The sequence below is a fragment of the Mastacembelus armatus genome, chromosome 16 (genome assembly GCF_900324485.2).
Source record: "Mastacembelus armatus chromosome 16, fMasArm1.2, whole genome shotgun sequence".
Lineage (NCBI taxonomy): Eukaryota > Metazoa > Chordata > Actinopteri > Synbranchiformes > Mastacembelidae > Mastacembelus > Mastacembelus armatus.
Window position 1 is genome coordinate 25287463 of NC_046648.1, and position 21839 is coordinate 25309301.

A 21839-nucleotide genomic window follows, 5' to 3' on the forward strand; every position below is an offset into this window, starting at 1 on the left:
GTGATGATGTGCACAAACACGATAACAAGCTGGCGCAGTATATGATGCAGTAAGATAAGGCAAAGACTAACGTGCTGTGTGATCTGGCCTGCCTGTACTGGACACCCACTCTCAGTTTGTCCATGATGGTTTGAAGATACTGGTCACAATGTCAGACTCTTTTCACGTGACTGCTGCTCCACAGTCCACTTTAAAAGTTACTGGTAGTATTGGACAGACTGGTCTGAGAAGAATTCAGACATGGGGGCAGGAAACATACTCTGTGAGAAATACAACAGAAGAAGAAGAAGCCTGTTTACCAACTAAGCCGCAGGCCGAGACGACTGATGGACAGAAACAGCTCACAGCAGTTTTCATGTTCAGTCCTCTGGTTTTTGAGGAAAAGCAGCAAACATGACTCTTTGATTCACTTCACTGTAAATTAAAGAAACCGGACTGAATTTAAAACCATCAACAATTAGCACCTTCAATTTCCTGAGCAGTCAAACCAACTGTATCATGACTATGAGGAGGGAGAGCGTCCCTGTCTGTGAGTCCCCGTCTGTGCGTCCCCGTCTGTGAGTCCCCGTCTGTGAGTCCCCGTCTGTGAGTCCCCGTCTGTGAGTCCCCGTCTGTGAGTCCCCGTCTGTGAGTCCCCGTCTGTGCGTTCACATGCAGGGGAGCTGTGTGTTTATTAGACAAACATCGCTGCTGAACTTTGACCAGTCATTCTGCGGCTCTGCAGCCTGCTCTCTGCTGTTATTTGTCATTTTTATGTCAGCTGGGGTGAGTTCCCGCAGCCTGGCCTCAGCGGGGACCTGGAACTCAAACTGAATTTTGATGAGGAACCTGCTGCATGAAAACACACAAGTGTATAATTAGAAGGTTTTAGAGTCTGTGCCTGAAAGAATCTTTTCCTCGTGGAACCAAATTACTGGAAGCAGCAGATGCTGAAAAGGATGAATTGATTCCATTTACAGGCAGTAAAATCACACACACCAGTGATAAACAATAAGCTGATGAGCCGCTCAGTAATTACACCGGTCCCACATCTGCAGGTGTAAGGTGTTCTCACCTGGAACAGACAAACCACTTGTCTCGTCTCACTGCTACACCAACACTTTCCTCCTCCTGAACAGAGCTCGTTCACATTTTAGCTTTTGCCAAACGAGTTCCAGCTCCTGAGGTCGTTTCCTGTGGCCACAGACCTGCAGGTACAGTACGACACAAGGCTCGAACTGCGACTTTGGGTGGGACTATTAGAGTGACCTGCTGCATCATTTTCTAAAAAGACAACGCCTACATTACCCACAGTGCAATTCAACCACTGAAAATCTGCAGATGGAAACACCAGAGCAACACGTCCACAGGTAGACGCTGGACAGAGATTTGCATCCGACTGTTTCAATGAGCCACAATAAGACAGAACATGCATTACTGCAGCCATCTTGGACTTTGGGTCAGGCTTGCTAAGGTTTATCCAAGTTTCTGAGTCTAAACTTCAGAGTATGTTCCATAATTACCGTTATCAGACTCTTCCAGACCTGATGATCCAGGTCAAGTCTGGCGGAAGCATCTACTTCCCAGTTTTTCCAGTGGGAAACGTAAACCTGCCTCAGTCCATGGGGCCTGAGTGCCTACATCAGTTAAAGCTTTCTGAGTTGCTACCAACACACTTTTCATGGAGGTTTCACTCACCTCTGCCATTGTTCTGACTCTCAGAGATGATCTGGGTGTAGTTGATCGGCAGCTTGTTCTCTTCGAACACTTGGTCCACGGGGGTGATGTTGATGCTCTTCAGCTCCGTGTACAAACCCTCCACGGCGAAGTAACAAGGCCGATCATCCAGCTTGTCGTCACTGAACATGAGCACCACCTGCTCTCGCCACCCGAAGTGCTCACAGATCCGCAGGGCGAACCTCCCGAGCTTCTTGTGGGTGGGGCCAGTGTTGGTGATGGACGTGTAGATGCCGTCGTAGAAGGCCACAGCTGGCGCGCCTGCCGTCACCATGGGAACGTCCCAGTGGGTGGTGAAGAGGCCAACGGGAGAGGCGGTGTAGGAGCAGCCAGGTCCAATGAACGCCCACGGGTCATAGGCAAATTTCAGATCCACAGCCATGAGCGGCGCGATGGACTCAGAGCAGGTGCCATTCTTGTTTTCACTGCTCTTAAAGGCGTAGCTGAGATGGTGGTCGGGGAGCAGGGTGGGGTCAGCATTAATGGTTTTGACAGCCCGCTCCAAGGCGGGCCCAATGCGAGGCCAGGCCCATGGGTAACGTGTGTTGGTCTGCGGTAAGATGACGGCCAGCGTGATGTTCTGGAGCGCACGCCGTTCGAGGTGCCTTCGAGTTAGACGTCTCAAGCTGCTGTTGTGAGACGACTGCACGGTGACCGGCTGTAGGTCGAAGAGAATCAGCAAAACCAGCAGGACGATGGCACCCTCCTTCCAACAGGCCATCCTCTGCCCAGCAGGTAGTCCACTTCCACCACAGCTGAATACTTTATTCCTGTGAACTGAAGGGAGACACAAGGAGACATGAACCAGACATGCAAACTCTGCCTGTTTCTAGAGGAGCGTGAAGAATGAGGCGCACTCTCCCCTGTTACTGAGACCTAATAAAATCATCAGGATACTCAGACCTGCTTTGGTCGGTCATGGTCGGATTCACAGTAATAATTTTGCCAACGTCAGCCCTGAGGCGCCTTTGTTAGTTTGGGGCCATGCTGAGTCGTGGGAGAAAAACTCCCGAAGCCGGACAGCACTGCCCACCTCATACCACATAATTACCCAATAGTCTTTTCTCTGTACATCCTGCCCTGAGAATTTCACACTGTCATCCTGAAGAAAAACATTTGACATCATCTGCCAAAGAAATGAAATGGGTTCCTAACAAACCGTCTGGGTCAGACACGGGGGTTCCTAATAAACCCCCTGGGTCAGCCATGGGGGTTCCTAACAAACCGACCGGGCCCGACACGGGGGTTCCTAATAAACCGGCCGGGTCAGACACAGGGGTTCCTAATAAACCGGCCGGGTCAGACACGGGGGTTCCTAATAATGTGATCTCTATTTGTCTTGCCCAGAAATAGAAACAGAGTCAGAGAAAAGCAGATATTCACATTAGAGAAACAAACTCTGGTGAATTTTGTTCACTTCCGCTTTAAAAACTGTCTGTTCACAATTTATTTTCACTTAACTACTTGAATAAAATCTTTTCACACGTGGTGGTTTTGGTTAAAGGAGCAGTCCAGTCATTTTCTACATCACCAGTATTTCCAACGGTCCCCACATTAAACACATCTGTTTCTTCATGACCAAAGCCCAGACCTGAAGATCTGTTAAACCAGATCAGCATCTTTCTCTAAGGAACCAAAAAGACTGAGCATTTGAACAGAACAATGCTGGAGGACTTTACTGATCTGTTCCACTTCCCAGATAACGAATGAACAACACATCCTCATGATTACATGTCCTGCAAACTGCTGTGACAGTTTAGCTGGATTTATTCTATAAGTACAGAGGGGGGCGCCAGGGGCCCCAGCAACGACTGTGAGCCCCTGGGCCCCTCAGGAGGCTGCTCCGGCCGTGGTGGTCGGAGGGTTGATTTGTAACGTGAAGCCTTGAAAGCCTCATTTCCCCCCGGACTGAGACGTCAATTATCATCTCAATGTAAATCAATACAGCGATAAAAGTGATGTCAGGGCTCCTCTGTACCTCAGCGGGCGTCAGGTTTCCTCCTCATGCTGCTTCCAAGTCTGTGGTTGTAAACAGGCGAGGTGGCGGCGGTACGAACTACACCTGCAGGGTTCTGTCCCTGTTCGGTTCTGCTCCTCTGGCCGCCCTGCGGTCAGACCATCACTCGGTGGATCGAAGGTGTCTGACTGGTTTTCGGATCCGATTTAAAGGAAGGTGTGTTTGAAAGTTTGACGCCGCGCTGTTGTCACTGGAAACGGCCAGAACAAGTGTCCAGGTGTCCATCATGTGACTTTCTGTGCCAACTTGTGCTGAACGCGTTCACCTGTGCGCGCCGCCGAGCTGTGACGCGGCTCAGGTCGCGCTGAAACGCCGCTAAAAACAGGACTTATCCACAGGACCCGCAATGAATGAGGCAGGCGGGTCAGTAATTCCAGTCCACGTCTGAACCGGACAGGTAAAGTCGGTTAAAAATCATTTTCCAAAGCGGCTCCGGCTGCCCGCAGCCCCGCAGGTGAATCCCCTGCCCCCCTTCATCTCAGTCCTTCCGCAGGGTCCTGAAAATGAGAGAAACTGAGGATCAGCAGCCAGAGACTCGGACTGACTGACTCCGTCTGACTGGGCGGGGAGAGGGGGCGGAGGAGGAAGGAAGGAGAGAGAGGAAAAGGTGGAGAGAGGAAGGGAAGAGTTCAGCATTTTTAAAGTGTTGCTTTAGTTTATCACTGCATTGATCTGATCCGTCTGCGCTGCCAAGTAACAGGAGTCAGGACCGGACTGGACCGGGCTTGAAATTCTGGATTGATCTGCTGATTGTTAAAGGTTCAGCCTGTATAAATGGTCGAGCACAGTCACACTGGGTGGCTGCTCGGACCTCAATGATTCAGTGGTCCATGATGAAAAGGCTCTGACATGAGCAGGGAACACGGTGAGATCCATTAGGGTTTATGGCGGCATCATCTCCCACCAGTGCCGGATGACGATGACCTGCCATGGCTGCGTCCTCTGCCACCACCGCACAGATCAATAAAAGCAAATGCCAACAGATTATTAACGAGAAGGACAACAGGAAGGACGGTGCTGCTCATCAGAGCCTCCAGAACCGCCTGACACCTGTTTGCTTTCTTCACCAAGTCCACGTTCACGTCCAACAACAAAACTCCAAGAAGGTCCAGTCGTGAGATGATCCAGCTCATATTCGCTGTAAAACACTTTAAACAAACCCGACCCGAACGTGTTTCCCAGCTAAGCACCAAGCAGATGTACCCCCACAGCCACCTGGAAAACAAAGGAGGCTTCCCAGGGACCACTAGAACCATTACAGACCCACAGTAGAACCTCTGAACACTACCAACCCAGACAATGACTTCAGTGACTACGATGAAGTACTTACTGAACACAAGAATCACCTAACGATTCCCTAGAACCTCCAAACAAGCTACTAGAACCCACAGTTATACCTCTAAGAACCTCCTAAAATGTGGCTCAACACTATTAACTAACGTAGTGACATTAATGGGCCAGCAGGGCCCTCCTCACTGAACACAGGAACCTCCTGAAGATAAAGCAGAACCAACACCTCGACCACTAAGAACTTCCTGTAAAACTAGTGAAGGACCAATGCAATGAATTGAATAGCCCCTAGAACCTCCCCACTCCTGTAGAAACCGGTTCCAGTTTTAAGCTGTATTTGCTGACTGGGTGATGTCGGTAATATTTTCTATAAAACGTGGTGCAGACTTTGGTGTCTGAGGAAACACGACCGATCGGTCACTTCTGTCATTTGTAATCAAAAACAGACCAAGGACAAAGTGCGACTTTATGTCTGAGGAGGTTTAGGAAAAGCTTCTAGTGAGTCACTAGAACGTTGACAGTAATAAAACTGCTAAATATCTCACAGCAGAACCATCCAACATTATTTCAGATCCCTTAATAAAACCTTAAATGAACTAATGGATTTGCCAAAGGCCTAAAATCTAATTCAGGTGTTTTAAACTGGTTTTTATTTGTCACCTTTTCAAATGAAAAGACCCAATAAGGGATCTCTGAAACCCCTTATTTAGACCGCCGTGTTTTCAGAGGTAAATCATAAGCTAAGGGGGGTTTTAAGGGAAAGTCAGCAGAAATGACTGATGGTAGATGAATAATGATTTCAAACCTGTCAGAAACAAACCTGCACTGTGCTGCTGCGATGAACGTCCAAGGGCCTGAACAACATCAGCTCCTAAATGCCAGTTTGTGTGACTCACCGGTGTCTGGACGTCTGCTGATAATGTGTCCATGAAAACACAGCAGCTCCTCCTGCATGTTAAAAGCTGCTTCCACCTTTACTCATGTGAGTTCAGTGCTCACCTTTCCCAGGAGGCCTGCAGGTTCCAGACGCACCTGACCACCTGTAAATGACTTGAACAAGCATTTTCCACAAATGTCTAAAAACACTGTCGATATGTTTCAAACAAACCACTGCTCAAGATGAGACTGTTGTAAGGAACATCTGAGATCTAAGAAATATTTAGCAGCTGGAGACGCTGCTCAGGTGCACAATCAAACTCAGACACAGCTGAGGTCTAGTACTTTACAACAAAACCAGGCCTCCACAGACTGCCGGCCCAATCAAGCAGACGCCAAACACAGAAAGGAAAATGGTCCAGAATCCCAAGAATCAGGTTGAGGGGAGAAGATGTGAAATCAAAAATAAGCTGAGTCCAGTCAGGTTGTTCAGTATAAACAGACGAGTTCACGAAGCAAAGAGTCCAAGCACAGAAGAACCCAGAACCAAGCAGGAAACAGGAACACACAGGTGAATCCACCACTACAGTCCAGGACCAGGAGTGCAGGACAGAGTCAGGGGGAAAACCTGGAGAAACCTGGAGAGCGGATTTGGACTAACAGTCCACCAAAAAGTCCAGAAGCTAAGAGGATCGGGAAAACATGGATTTGTCTGTGGACAGACAAACAGGAGTCTAATAGAGAACATTACGTCTGAGGAGAAGTCAAACACCAGACGAGCACCGAGGCTGTAATTCATACAAAGCACAGTTTGAATGAATTTCTGAGAACCTCTGTGATTTAATCAAAAATCCATTTGCATAATTATGAAACTTGAGTTGTGTAACATCCAGTCTATTCATTTCTCCCAGTTCTGTCAATGTTACATAAAAATTTCAGTGCATTTCCACTTAGAGGCAGCCGGGACTCCTGACCCTGCTCCGCTGCCACAGAGCAGCCGGTCTTAGAGTCACAGCTGGTCCTCTGACATGTGTCCTGGTGCTGCGACTCCGGGGATGCACTGAATACTAAACCGCATGGCACCGATACACTGCAGGAATATAAACCGGACTGTGTGAGTGAACTGATACAACACAGCCTGGATCTTTACCTTCAGCTCAACCATCGATCTACCTGATCAGCATCTGCTGTTTCATTCCAACACGACTGAAAAGGTGCTACAGTGACACGCCTGAGCGCCTGAGCATTAGCTGGAGATGTGTCAGAGAGCTGCAGACTGAAGGCAGAGAAATCACACAGCTGCAATAATGAAGAGGAGACTCCATTAACACCCAGAGCTCATTAACAGGAACCACAGCGGGTCTGAGCAAACACACCAGCTCAACACGTCTAAATGTCAGCGCATTAAAAGCTGCTGCAGTAAAAACCCTTCATCCTCATCCTCATCACCATCCTCAGGTATACAGGGCCACGATCACTGTCTCCATCAGCAAAGCTTCGGTTTATGTTCAGGAAGTGATGACGACGATCTGTTGCTGTTTAAGGTTTTTGGGGCTGAACAAATAATCAGAACCCTGCAGGACAACGTGAGTCATGAACAGCACTGATCCGATTTGAAAGCCTTCATTGAATTAGTGTCAGTGGTGACTGAGAGGAACAGACCCTGTCGGCCCAGCTCCGGATGGTCTGCGCTTCTTGTTCAGTTTGAAATGGACCAGGAGCCGCAACAGGACTCTGCAGCTGTGACACCTGTCACCTGAAAACTGGACCTGCAGCTCATAGCATTTACAGCATTTACAGCATTTACAGCACAAACCGGGTTCACTGGCTCCTCTGAATAAACCAGCTCTGTGGGGCGTCACCTGGGCCTGCACAGCTTTGGGAAATAAGATGTAAACAACCTTTTTTATTGTGTAACTAAAACATAAGAACTGTGGGATCCCCCTGGTGCTTTATGGCAGCGCACAGACGTTACTGAGTGTCTGACGTCTGATCTGAGCTGAAGCTGCAGAACAGGTGCGAGTTCTGTTTCCACCTGAGGAGGAACAACTGAAGAAAACCGGTGGTTATTATTCTGTCGACCACACAATAAGGCAGACGGGCTGTAACTGAGCTCCTGGTGTTGCTCTGCTCCTCGCCCCCATGTCCACATGTCCACATTTACAGACCAGTAGGAACCAGTAACTTTATTTTACTGGGGGCGGGTTCAGATACAGGATCACCATAAACCATGAGCCTTTAGTCATAACAACCTTTTTTAACTTTAGGATTTAGTTCTGACAAAACTATTGAGCAGCTGTTCAATTTCTTCTCTGTAGATGGGACAGGTCTAGACCAGACCTGCAGGTCTGAGCCCAAAATAGTTCTGGACCTTGATGATTCTGGACTCTGGGCCTCTGACAGTTCCTGGTCTGGTTTGGCAGGAGCAGGTGAGAACAAATGTGTTTCTGTTCTTGACTGTCAATTGAGCAGGAAGTCACAGTAACAAACCAGCTTGGTAGTGGCGCCACCTTGTGGCTGAACTGCAGAAATAAGAAGCAACAGGGTGGACAAAATAACAGGAACACTTGCCCAACATGTTTCCTGTGTGAGATGTGGTTTTTGTGCTGTGGCATTAATGACATTTGCTGTACAGGACTGTACTGAGGTAAAACCTTTTACTTTGTACTTCAACTTCATTACAGGGCAAATATTGCAGTTTTACACAGACTGACATGTTTACACGCTGATGCAGAGTAAAAAAACATGAACCCTTTGGAGTCTACGTCACGACGGCATGATCAAATCACATGACATTCCACCAGGCCTAGACTTCTCAGGGTTAAACTGAGGTCTTCATACTTTGAGATGTATAAACCAGTTGTTTCACATCTAATTGATCCGAGGGTCCAGTGAGCTCCTGCAGCCTGAGTGCAGGTTAAACAGTTATGGCCTTCTTCCCACAGATCCATCGGTTTCTGTCACTACAGTTGGCTGATTTCCATCTTGGCTGATTATCGTCAGAAACTGCACAGCTACCGTTGGTGGGAGCGTCTACCCAGGAGCTGAGGGAAAAACAGGACCAGGATCAGATCAGAGCTCAGAGATTCATTGATCCACTGTTCAGGAACATGTCTCTCACCTGTTGATCAGGTCACTTCCATTGATCCACTTCCATTGTCCTCCTTCAACTCTCAGACCAATCCAGTATCCTTTGATACTTGGATCATTCCAGCTGTTCCAGCTGTGACTGATGATGAACTCCTGATAAGAGACACTTGTCAGACCGATACTCTCAAAAACCTGTTGTCCCATAAATTCACATTTATCTCGTTACCCTGTCTGCTTCATTAACTGCAGCGGCCAAATCTGAATTATTTCCACTGCAGTTTTCTCGAGCTTCCTCCCAGGTTTTCAGATGAGAAGCTGCAACATCATAAACCTCAAAGCAGCTGGACTGAAAGTTTAACCACTCGTCCTGACAAGGCCGACACTGTCGTCCTGAAACAACAGAGACCAACTAATAAACATCATGACTGCACTGACATGTTCTAATTAAATCTCTTATTGGGATCTCAACATACCGTTGTTTCCTCTGGGGCAGTAGGTATCAATGCTCCACTGAGCTCGAGTCACGTTGAGCTCAGTCTCCATGTTTTTTTTCTCAGTTTCCAGGTCCTGGTTTTGTTCCTTCAGCTTCAGGTTTTCTGCCGTCAGGTTCTGGTTTTGTTCCTTCAGCTGCAGGTTTTCTGCCGTCAGCCTCATGTTGTTGTCAGACATCACAGACGTAACTGCAGTAACAAACATAAGGAGCTTTGGACTTTGAGACTTTGGTGATAAACAGGTTTATTTCTTTAAAAGACACTTTGTGCCTGTTAACGACAGTCAGGACTGGGTCTGATCCCTAAAACAGGATGTGCTCACTGTGATCTCTTCTAATCCACCTCCGGTGTAAGATGGGAGACTAAACCCACAGTCCTGGTTCTGGTTCAGACTGTTCTGATTTGATCCATATCAACACGTTAAGTTTCAGCCCAGGACCTGCTGGACTTAGACTGAATGAAGCGTTAGACCTAATGTTAAATCTGTTTCCTGCTGAACCATCCCTGACACAAACGGTTCTTCATCAAAATGAGCCGAGCACCTTCATTTTCATCGACCCTCCTGAACAACAAAGGAGAAAACCGTGGGTGGATCAGCTTCAACTTTGTCGGCCTGTTGTCTGAAGACGCACCGAGAAGAACGAAGACACACTGACATGAAGGTACTCACAGTAGATACGAAGGGCCATGATCAGCAGCAGCGAGAGCCAACACGCTGCCAGTGCTAGAAGACCACGAACCTTCGGAGCTGGAAGAAACACAAGAGTTGAGTTCCAGCAGCAGGACCACGTGGTTTAACACACTCACACTTTGGCCTGGTGTCATCAATGAACGGCTTAAACCTGAGGGAAGTCCTGTGTTGGTAACGCACCTGGACTGGCCTCAGGTTGGTCCACAGTGCGGACTGCTGCATTAACGTAGTCAGCTCCTTCCTCCAGCGTCTCTGAAACATTCCCAGATCAGACACAGCTGTTCACCTGTCGATGCTCGTCAGTATCTGCAGCTTCACTCAGTTTGGATCCACGAGAAAGTTTCTTACCTGCAGAGAAACAGACACTTGGATTTTGAACAACCAGCCCCTGAGGTTTTCTGTTCATCCTGCCCGAAGCATCCAGCTCACCAGAAGCTAAATGAAAGAGAAAAGTTTGTGAACCACTTTTCACCTTCAGAGAGAAGTGTGTGGTTTTTTGTTCTACTTTACAGCCGTGACAGAATCGTGTTGTCAGCAGCACATCAGGGTCTGACGTCCTCAGGTTGTTTTTTCCCATCAACTGACTCATTTTTATCATAACAGGTTCCTCTCAGCAGAGACTCGTCTGACCGTCATTTTCTCCTTTTTAACTTAGAATTATTGACATGAAGACAAAACTTAGTGATGTGACGGTCGTAATAGTGTCAACACTGTCAAATACCAGAGATTTGTCACAGAAACCAAATCATGTCAAAAGTCTCAGCGTCCCTGGTGCTCAGGAGAATGAGGCCTGAACGGACTCTGGCTCAGCCGACCCCTTTTGTGGCACCGACAGGCTGAGACCACATCTGACAAACAGGAAGTGGGTTGTGAAAGCTGTAGCGCTGGCTGTTAGTTGTGACATGCTGTTCCTGTCTGCAGCTGTTCCTGCTGACGTTGACGGACCGAGGACCCCTTCTGTCTCAGCTCAGTCCAACACGTCCCACCTGGTTCCTCCTGAGCTGGTTAAAACCTTCTGACACTTTCTGCATCAGCCACATGGCAGCACTTTCCTCACTGTAAGACTCCACAGCATCATCATCAGCATCATCATCATCATCATCATCATCATCATCATCATCATCACTCTACTGGACAGAAAACTCTAAAGTCTCAGCTCCACATCAGGTTTTATTTGCATCAGCACCAACACAATCACCACGTCCCAGATACACAAAGAACATTCACGGAGAACTTTGGAGGCAACTCAGTGTTTTACAGAGGGAAGAACACAGGAACATTAAAAACACCCAGCAGTGAACACCAAGTTAAAACTGTTAAAACGAAGTAGAACATGCAGACCAAATACTAATCCAGACTAAAATGGAAGATTCAGTGCAGCAGAGACCTGATGAGTTAAAGCCTGAGGAAACAGCAGAGTTTACAGGTTTAATTTAAAGAGTCTGGACACATATTCAGTCATCAGGAAGCTGGTTTCAGCTGAACAGCATCAGAGCAGAGTCACATGTTGATGGGAAGCACCTCGAGCTGCCAATGTGGATTTAAACCTGAACTTGAACTTAAAGATCTCAGAGCTTTGGCTCATTTAAAGCCTGAGTGCAGGTTAAACAGTTATGGCCTTCTTCCCACAGATCCATCGGAGTTTTTCACTACAGTTTGCTGATTTCCATTTTTGCTGCTGTTTATCGTCAGAAACTGCACAGTTACCGTTGGTGGGAGCGTCTACCCAGGAGCTGAGTGAAAAACAGGACCAGGATCAGATCAGAGCTCAGAGATTCATTGATCCACTGTTCAGGAACATGTCTCTCACCTGTTGATCAGGTCACTTCCATTGATCCACTTCCATTGTCCTCCTTCAACTCTCAGACCAATCCAGTATCCTGTGATTCCTTCACTGTTCCAGCTCTTACTAATGATGAACGTCTGATAACAAGAGACACTGAGATTTAAAGACTGTAAACACACTGATCTACAGACTCTGTGTGTCCAGAGCTGCAGAAAACACTTTTTTATTTCATACAGGCTGTAAAACAAATTCACATTTATCTTGTTACCCTCTCTGCTTCATTAACTGCAACGGCCAAATCTGAAACTTTTCCTCTGCAATGTTCTCGAGCTTCCTCCCAGGTTTTCAGATCAGGACGACCAGGGTTATTAATGGCAAAGCAGCTGGACTGGGACTGATCCCAGCCCTCCTGACAAGGCCGACACTGTCGTCCTGAAACAACAGAGACCAACTAATAAACATCATGACTGCACTGACATGTTCTAATTAAATCTCTTATTGGGATCTGAACATACCGTTGTTTCCTTTGGGACAGTAGTTATCAATGCTCCACTGAGCTCGAGTCACGTTGAGCTCAGTCCACTTGGTCTCCATGTTTAGTATTTGTTCCGTTAGGTTTTTTTTCTCAGTTTCCAGGTCCTGGTTTTGTTCCTTCAGCTGCAGGTTTTCTGCCGTCAGGTTCTGGTTTTGTTCCTTCAGCTGCAGGTTTTCTGCCGTCAGCCTCATGTTGTTGTCAGACATCACAGACGTAACTGCAGTAACAAACATAAGGAGCTTTGGACTTTGAGACTTTGGTGATAAACAGGTTTATTTCTTTAAAAGACACTTTGTGCCTGTTAACGACAGTCAGGACTGGGTCTGATCCCTAAAACAGGATGTGCTCACTGTGATCTCTTCTAATCCACCTCCGGTGTAAGATGGGAGACTAAACCCACAGTCCTGGTTCTGGTTCAGACTGTTCTGATTTGATCCATATCAACACGTTAAGTTTCAGCCCAGGACCTGCTGGACTTAGACTGAATGAAGTGTTAGACCTAATGTTAAATCTGTTTCCAGCTGAACCATCCCTGACACAAACGGTTCTTCATCAAAATGAGCCGAGCACCTTCATTTTCATCGACGCTCCTGAACAACAAAGGAGAAAACCGTGGGTGGATCAGCTTCAACTTTGTCGGCCTGTTGTCTGAAGACGCACCGAGAAGAACGAAGACACACTGACATGAAGGTACTCACAGTAGATACGAAGGGCCATGATCAGCAGCAGCGAGAGCCAACACGCTGCCAGTGCTGGAAGACCACGAACCTTCGGAGCTGGAAGAAACACAAGAGTTGAGTTCCAGCAGCAGGACCACGTGGTTTAACACACTCACACTTTGGCCTGGTGTCATCAATGAACGGCTTAAACCTGAGGGAAGTCCTGTGTTGGTAACGCACCTGGACTGGCCTCAGGTTGGTCCACAGTGCGGACTGCTGCATTAACGTAGTCAGCTCCTTCCTCCAGCGTCTCTGAAACATTCCCAGATCAGACACAGCTGTTCACCTGTCGATGCTCGTCAGTACCTGCAGCTTCACTCAGTTTGGATCCACGAGAAAGTTTCTTACCTGCAGAGAAACAGACACTTGGATTTTGAACAACCAGCCCCTGAGGTTTTCTGTTCATCCTGCCCGAAGCATCCAGCTCACCAGAAGCTAAATGAAAGAGAAAAGTTTGTGAACCACTTTTCACCTTCAGAGAGAAGTGTGTGGTTTTTACTTCTGCTCTGCAGCCACGACAGAATTACATAAACCAGACAGGTCTGATGACTGATCAGCTCACAAACTACCAAACATCGATAATTATATACTTCTAGCCAAGTTTTTAGTTTTTGACAGAATACTTTGAAGTATACTGCAAATTAACTTCTATATATACTGTTAATTTGCTGTGAGACTTAGCTATAAGACTGACTGACTATGAGTACACTACTAACTTACCTCTAAGTTGTATTTTGTACTACAACTATATCAAGTACTGGCCTGGACTGAGAACAACAACAACCTCACACATTTAAGAGCTTCCTGTTATTCTGACAGGCCCAGAGCAACAAGGTGCAGGACCTGAGTCACAGCAGCAGTTACACAAGATGACCATAAGTGAACTATGTGAACTCAAACAGTCTCAGACACATGTAAGTCGTCAATATAGGCCAAGTACACTTGAGGTTTCATGTTTGGTCCCTGAAGGGTTTGAGTTGCAGAAGTGCTAACCAGAGGGACGTGTTCGTATTGGGTAAGAACCGTAGAGGCTGATACATGTTCTCATGTAGTCTTTCATTAGAACATAGCTGCTCACTGAATGTACCGTACAGAACGTACAGTGTTTAACACATTTATTAGGCCTCCAGTCATAAAAAAGAGAAAACACAAATATTTTAGGAACCTGTCAAAAGTTGGTTTAAAACTAAAATTCTTATTGTCGTTTATTAGATTTGAACAGGAATGAGGATTTCACACTGAATGAATCATATTTATACACAAACGTGGGACTGGCACATTGAACAGAACTAAAAAAATCAACTTATATTTAACCATTAACGCTTCTTTTTACTTTACAGTTATATTATTATATTTAAGTATTAAAAGTATTAGTGACTAAAGAACATTACTCAAACATAAGGAATTTAGGTAAGTTTGGTAAATGTACAGATGAAGTGTGTATTATTGTTAGTATTAGTGCTCTGAACACTAAGTCCTTTTTCCTTCACCTGGGCCCTGGCAGACCGGACTCCTGGGGAGGCGGGTCCTGACTGCAGACAGGAAGTATGGGGGAGGTTGTGGGAAGAGGCGGAACTAAAGAGCTACCTGGTTCTTATTACAGGAAGAGATAGAATTTTTGTCAAACGAACTGTTTGAGACCACGTTATTTTTATTTTAGGAAATAGGTCTAACCAGTCCAACGGTCCGCTGCAATGAAGAAGTCACGTAGTATTGTCCCCAGTTGTTCCTGTTTAATAAAACACCAACACAGCAAAGCAGTTATTCAGAGAGGTGGTACTCTACGGTTTGACAAAACCAGATTATCTGAGCTTCATGCCTGGATCCAGTGAAGGTAAAAGGAACCACTGGATCACAAGAGACAAAGCTGCAGTTTCTGGCCCTGTTAATGGAACAAAGTCAATACATGTGATCTGCTCAGTGAAGCAAATCAATAAGTCATTCAGAGCTTTCAGCTTCTGTTTGTGATTAAAAACCCAGTTCAGAAATTCAAATCTTGAACATCTTTAACACAACATTAAGAGTTTTCTTCTGTGACACACATCAGATGATTAAATAAGAGCTGCAGGTCCATAAGTACATGGGCCTGTTCACATGCACACACGAGTCCACCACGTGACGAGAGGCCACGAAGCTGAGGAGCAGAAGAAAGATCAGACAAAAGTTCCCCTGGAGTGAAAATCAGCGTTTAAAGTTAAAACCAAAGTGATTCCTCTGGAAAGAAACCTGCCAGCAGCTCAGGTAAATCCAGCTGACAGCTTTTGTCTCCAAGTCCTGTATAAAAACCTTCTGGCACAATCACCTAAAATCAAACATAACTAAGAACTGATGAGCTGAATTACCGCTGATGTATATTTAACCCAGTAAGAGCTTAGGGAGGGTCAAGGGTTTAAGTGGGTCAGTACAGTCCAGGTGTTTGTTGAACAGGAACCATCTCAGGTAAGTTTGGAGCTCAACAGGTTCCTCAGATCCAGGCCGTCTCGAGGAGGTTCCAGAGAACGAAATGACATTTTAACTTTGCTGTTACTTCATATAGAACAGACCTGAACATTCATAAGACTGGAGGTTTCAGTCCAGGCTCCATTTGTGCAGAATCAAATCTCCAACACGTCAGTTACACTACAAAACTCCAGACAATCCTTAGACCAGAGGCATCTGGATTTGATTCTGTCCCACCATGATGAAAAACAGTCGCTCACACTATTAGTCTTTTCTCACCAGGAGCAGAAGCTTCTTTAGGTGAAGTTTATGCAGAAAGGCACAGAAAACTCTAATCAGATCATCTACTGCACACTGAGTACCTGTGGACACCTTCATGTACCTCAGTGGGACCTGGAGTCCACGTGGACGTAAACTCAGGCTCCTGTGTCTTTACCTCAGGTTTAAGAGCCATGTGGTTGTTGAGTTCGTCCAGCTGTTCTGGCTCATGTGTGTTTATCTGCAGGTAGACTTGGACATGGAAACAGTCCAACAGGCTCTGTCACCTTCACCTACAGCTGAACTATCCAGACCTCATGGGATTACTGGTGGTTTTAACTCTGCGGGTAGGTGGACTTTGTTAGCACCTGCCTAGTGGTTCCTTTGTTTCCAGGCTTTGTGCTAAGCTAAGCTAAGCTAACTGGCTGTAGCTGTGTATTCACGATCTAGACAGGAGAGCGGACTTCAGTTTCAATCATTTTCCAAAGGACTATTTCTCTGAGCCACGATTAAGGTCAGTGTGAGGGAGGGCGAAGGTTTTACTGTGGTTAGTTTTGAGTTAGGATGTGGATGAACCTCATCGCCTGAATATCAGGGCCTCCCATCTGAAACTGCACATGGTCTGTCTACATCTCGTCAGCGTGTGCAGGTTTGGCCGGATCCTGACCTCCTTCCATCGACCTCAGACCGAGGGCGAGCGGTTCAGTCTGCCCGGCAACAAGAGCTGAGCTGTTCCCTGACTGGCTCCCCTCTTGGCTCTTGCTGTCAACACCTGTATTTTCAGGGTGCTCTATCAGTTCTTGAGGGACCGCAGCTCCTTCTGAAGGCCCTGATTGGCTGAGATCAGGCAAGTCGGACCGGACCGCCAGACTCTCGACCTCGTCTGCTGTCGGCTGGGGGGACGAGGGGTCTGTCAGGATGTTTCTGGAAATAACTACAGAGACATGTATGTTACAGTGCATATGTTTTATCATGTCATATTAGGGGACAACGGACCAACAGATTCAGACTCTGGTTTGCTGTGTGTGTGTTTGTGTGTGTGTGCAGTATTTTATGTACATGCATTGTCCTCCTAAACATGTGAAGCCTGATTTTCACACGCGTTTGTGTAAAGAAGCTGCTCGGCTCTGGAAATAGTTCAGAGCAGAAGTTTTGCTTCTGTGTTAATTCACTTCCCTGATTTGTTCACGTTGATTTTCACAGTAAAACACTGATAAACAGGTAAAACACCAACAACCAGACGAGACGCTGGACTGACCTCCTCTCGGTCTGTAGTCGTCGTCTGCGTATGACTGGCGGCTGAACGGACTGAGGCTCGGCATGATGATCAGACCCAGAGAGACCAGAATAATCTGAGGACACACGGTGTGACAGTGTCATGGCAGAGTCCAGAAAACACATCAGAGACCAACACGATCCTGCACCAAAGTTCCTGTTTTCCTTATTATGGCCTGGAGCTGATGTCAGCTGGGCCGGGAGAGGACCAGGACAAGCTGACGTTCAAAACCCAACGGACTATCTCATCATGTTGGTACTGAGCTAGTCAACATGGGCAGCTCAGCCTATTATCAGTCCTGTATGTGCCCACACACCAACTATGGCAGTGCGTTAATATGTCCAGGCTGACGTGACCTCACACTTCAGGGGTCAGAAACATTTAGGCCGAGATGGGACCACACCAGACCACAACGCAGAAGCACAACTGTCCTTTTGTTACAGCTTCTTAAAATGAAAACTGAATGAATGAAGTCATTAGTGAACAACACCCAGCCTGAACCTGCTTTTGTCTCTCTTCTTCCTAAGAGGACAGGAAGCAGAATGAGCAGACCCAGAACTAATAAAACCCACACACAAGGAGAAAGAGGATCCTGAAAGTCTCGTACCAGTAAGCAGGTGCTGGTCTGGGCTCCTTTACTGACCGTCTGTTTGATGAGGGACTGAAGCTGTCGGAGCTGAGTCAGCAGAGACCTGACCAGCAGAAACACAGTCGTCATTATTCAGTCCAACATTGGACACAAGAACCTGAACTCAGAGAGAAAACTCAGCATCTTAAAGTCACAACAGCAGGAAAGTGTTTTCACATGATCAATAAGCCACATCAGACCACACAACCTGAGCAGCTGCTGAAACCACTTCACCAGTTTTCACAGCTCAGTAAAAGGTGATTTGTACAGGTTTGAAGTGAAAACCTGCTGTGCTGCTGCTGACACAGTCGGGACTGAAAGGACAAAGCTCAAACTGATCAGGGTGATGTGACTTTAAACCCGAAAGGTCAAATTGTTCCTTCATGTTTCTCATTTTGGAAGTGAAGCGTCTGGAAGCTGCACACAAGAATCCAGCAGCGCCCCCTGGTGCTGGGAACACTGACTACAACACAGCACCGAGGTGGATCTAGTGTTTGTTCACTTCAAAAACCTGCTTCCTCAATAGGTGACAATAACGTGGTCGTCGTACATGTTGTGTTTCTCCAGCTGCTCCACCCTCCTCTGCAGCTCCTTGTTCTGAGCCGAGCAGGCCGCGGCCCTGTGGACACACAAAGAGGAAGTTAGTGCAGGCTGACGTGTGACCCGGAAGACGAGAAACAAAGTGTGAAGCGTCACTGGTACGACGGCGTCCAGCAGGGGGAGCTCACGCATTCGAACTCTGGTTCTGCAGCAGCACGTACGACCCACTGAGGAGGATCTACGGCGTTCGCTCATTTCCTCTGAGGTAAAAACAAAACTGAGGAGCGGTCCAGGGCTGTGGTCCGAGTCCAGGATGGACAGACCAGGTTTACACATTGATCCAACTGCCTGTACCGCTTTAAATTCTAAATAATAAATCGATTTACATGAATTTAACCTGCCACGTAAACTTGGCCTCAGCCATGTTTTCTGTTCGTGCATCATGTGAAGCACTGACCTGTGTACAACTAGACCTGGTCTGACAGAACAGCCATCCTGGGTCCACCTGATGTGGACATTTAAAGTGACAGTTTAAAACATCTGCTCATCATCACAACTGCAGTCCACTGAGAGCTGGGTCAGACCAGAGCTTCTCCATGTCAGCAGGAGCCCAGACTGAGACCTGTGGCTGCCTCAGGTCTGTGTGCAGGTCTCTGTTCTGACCCCTGACAGTGGAACCTCAGCTCTGATGATCAGCAGCCATGGACGCTCTACTGCAGAAACAGCTTTGTGCAGTCCAGAGAGAAAACCCTGCAGGAGGCCCATGCTGGTCTGGCTCTAACAAAGTGCACCTGCTCTCCAGCCCGTCGATGTACTCCTTCCTCCTCCGCCGGCTGTCCTGAGCAGACTGCTTGTTGCGAATTTTCCTCCGGACTTTCTTCAGGATTCTTTCCTCAGCCTGCAAACAAAAGTCATTCAAGATCAGCGTCACTGTTGAAGTGAGGAGACGCTGCAGTCACCGTGCACTGCGCCTCAGGCTGACCTTGGTGAGAGGGAGGTTGTTGGGCAGAGAAATTCCTTCCTGGGTCAGCAGCTTCTGTTCCTCCTCGGTCAGCTGCAGCTCCGGGTACAGCTGCAACAGCAGAAGAAGAAGAGTCAGTCCTCCGGCTCTGACCGTTACCTGAACCGACTGCAGCTGAACTGTTTCTACATAAAGTCTCACCAGATCAGGGTCGGGGCTGGGGGGGTCGACGAGGTGAACTGCAGGGACCAGCGGCAGCTCGTTCACGATGCAGGAGTCTGAGAAGAGCACCTGAGAGCTCCAGCCATCTGCACGGGACAGGAAGTGACGGAAACGTAACCACCGGTGCTTGAGATCGGACACACTGTCCACACTGCAGATTAATCTGGCACTTCATGGTCTGGGCCACACGTGGATGTGAACCTCAGTCCACTGCCCAAGCCCCAGACCAGCCTCAGACCTGCACACAAATTGGCCCCGGGCCTGTCCCCGCACCTGTCAACAGAAACCCCAAACGGACTAAACCTCCTGAGCAGCTGAAACACTCACCGAGCTCGATGGAGATGACGTTCTCCTGTCCAGGATCAGCCTTCGCTCCCAGACCGCCCAGCCTGCTGATGTCATAAACCACCTGGTAGACAGTTGCCGGGGATGCCACCACCGCTGCCGCTGCTGTCACCGTGCTGCCCGGACTCTCGACCACAGGGTCTTCAGAGGTGTTGCTGTCGCTGTCTGATGAGGGGTCTCCGGGCGGCCCGCTGGGAAACACCTCGTTTGGGTCGACCCCATGGAGGACGTCCTCTGATTCGCTGTCGTTCAGAGTCTGGGACAGAGTGACGTCATCGATGAGCCGCAGGTTTTAAACTGTGGCTTCTTATAACTGATGTTTCAACATTTCTAGCATTTTAAAAGATCCGGTTTGAGCTAAGAGCATCTGACTATAACATTAATCCAAACTCTTTCTGCAACCTGTACCTGACTGGAGACCCCCAGGTCCGGTTCCACCACCCAGTCCTGCAGCTCCTTCTCTGAGCTGCTGAAGACGAGCTGGTCGAGCTGCCAGCTGTCTGCCGCCACGCCGCCGCCGGGAAACAGCTCCCCCCTTTCTGCATCCATCACCTGAAACCACAGAGATGCTGTTCACCACCCAGTCAAAAAAACAAAAACAAATCAACGTCCTAAAACAGTCGTCACTTTTTACAGTCCATTGGTCACAGCAGCGTCTGGAGCTGGTTTATGGAAACAGACGGGCCTCCCATTGTTGGTGAGGAAGAACCATGTGAGCCAGGTCAGCGGTGTGGCTCCCTGCTGTGTTTTTAATAGTCTTTGGACAACAATGGAGGTCTACGGCACAGACCCATAAGCTGAACCAGGTTCTGGATTCACACACATTCATTGGTGCTGTTGGTCTCTGGATGGGATCTGGACTCAGGGACACACACACTGAATCAGCTGCTGCATATTCAGGCTAAAGGACAGAAAGAGGTTCAGGTCCAAAGAAAACAGGTAGAAGAGCAAAGGTGAGTCCGTGTCTGTAACATGAGCTGCCAACACGTAAACAAACAGCAGTGACGCAACACAGGAGGAGGATATCCTGGTAGTGACACACACACACACACACACACACACACACACACACACACACACACACACACACACACACAGGGCCAGTCGGACTGAACAGACACCTGATATCCTGCTCCACTGGTTTCCAGTTTGCCCTCCAGCCTTTCAAACTGGATTTCTGGGTTCACGCTGCAGCTCAGACACAAACAACGACGGTGAAACAAGTTTCAGCTGAATTTATTTAGAACCCGAGACCTGGACCGGCCCCGCCTCCTGCAACAACTGAGGCCCAGAACCAGACCCGTGTCTCAGAGAAATCCCGTTTCGGCTTTTCGATAATCAACCATCAATCATCAATAATCAATGAGGGGAGCAGGCTGTTCACACTTACTGTTAGTTTTTACTTCATTAGTTCCTGAGACCCAAATACCGGAAGGACTCGTTAGAACTGCGTCTTTTCTGTCCCGAGCTCCACCGGGGGATCAAACAGCTGGAACATCTGCAGCTCTTCGTGGTCGGTCCGTGTTAGACCGGACTCTTTCCGGTATCCTGTGTTTCCTGGCTCAGACCTGGTCCTGGTTCCGGCCCGTGTGATACTCACTGTGCTCGGCTGCGGCCCCTGTGCAATTGCGGGGCCCGGACACCGACACGGAGACTCGGCTCCTCAGTCAATGCTTCCGCAGAGAGTCCAGCTCCAGCTGCAGCTCCGAGCTCATCCCCGTCAGCTTCCTGATCCGGCTTCTTCTTCTCTCCAACCAGGCCGGACCGTGCACCGAGAGCCGCTGCCCCCTGCCGGTCCCTGCTGGTCCGCACATCTCTCAGGCGGCGCTAGATCCCAAGAGTCGGGAGTAGGTTGTGTTGGGAGCTGGTGGGCCCCTGTAAAAGGCCCCGGACCTTTGTGGTCGTCTGCCTTTTTTTTTGAGGTTTTGAGGTTTTCCTGTTTCTGTAGCATTTGCACTG

At 47.9% G+C, this 21839-nt stretch overlaps 4 protein-coding genes across 4 annotated transcripts in view; all 4 read right to left on the reverse strand.

Moving 5' to 3' along the window:
- The window catches only part of LOC113136491 (atrial natriuretic peptide receptor 1-like), a 50656-nt gene extending 46384 nt beyond the window's left edge, over positions 1-4272 (reverse strand). The window contains exons 1-2 of the mRNA XM_026317356.1: positions 3695-4272; positions 1678-2493 (exon numbers count right to left, since the gene is read on the reverse strand). Coding sequence (XP_026173141.1) covers positions 1678-2437 — 760 coding nt within the window. The 5' untranslated portion in view covers positions 2438-2493; positions 3695-4272. The remainder of the gene's footprint in view (positions 1-1677; positions 2494-3694) is intronic.
- Positions 4273-8539: 4267 nt separating this feature from the next.
- On the reverse strand, positions 8540-10526 carry LOC113136138 (killer cell lectin-like receptor subfamily B member 1A). Its single transcript, XM_026316633.2, has 5 exons — positions 10352-10526; positions 9463-10228; positions 9216-9379; positions 9021-9142; positions 8540-8943 (listed from the first exon to the last, which is right to left on the reverse strand). Exons 2-5 carry the CDS (start codon positions 9683-9685, stop codon positions 8817-8819), a joined length of 636 nt encoding a protein of 211 aa, XP_026172418.1. The 5' UTR covers positions 9686-10228; positions 10352-10526; the 3' UTR covers positions 8540-8816.
- A 1213-nt stretch (positions 10527-11739) lies between these two features.
- On the reverse strand, positions 11740-13949 carry LOC113136137 (asialoglycoprotein receptor 1-like). The gene is made up of 8 exons (XM_026316630.2): positions 13932-13949; positions 13560-13646; positions 13392-13463; positions 13191-13268; positions 12473-12709; positions 12226-12389; positions 11982-12094; positions 11740-11904 (listed from the first exon to the last, which is right to left on the reverse strand). Exons 2-8 carry the CDS (start codon positions 13615-13617, stop codon positions 11775-11777), a joined length of 852 nt encoding a protein of 283 aa, XP_026172415.1. The 5' UTR covers positions 13618-13646; positions 13932-13949; the 3' UTR covers positions 11740-11774.
- A 973-nt stretch (positions 13950-14922) lies between these two features.
- Positions 14923-21619, reverse strand: creb3l4 (cAMP responsive element binding protein 3-like 4). The gene is made up of 10 exons (XM_026316629.1): positions 21271-21619; positions 20289-20432; positions 19863-20136; positions 19515-19621; positions 19335-19424; positions 19144-19250; positions 18363-18431; positions 17792-17876; positions 17167-17260; positions 14923-16842 (listed from the first exon to the last, which is right to left on the reverse strand). The coding sequence occupies exons 2-10, from the start codon at positions 20427-20429 to the stop codon at positions 16535-16537; spliced, it is 1275 nt and encodes a 424-aa protein (XP_026172414.1). The 5' UTR covers positions 20430-20432; positions 21271-21619; the 3' UTR covers positions 14923-16534.
- Positions 21620-21839: the final 220 nt, after the last annotated feature.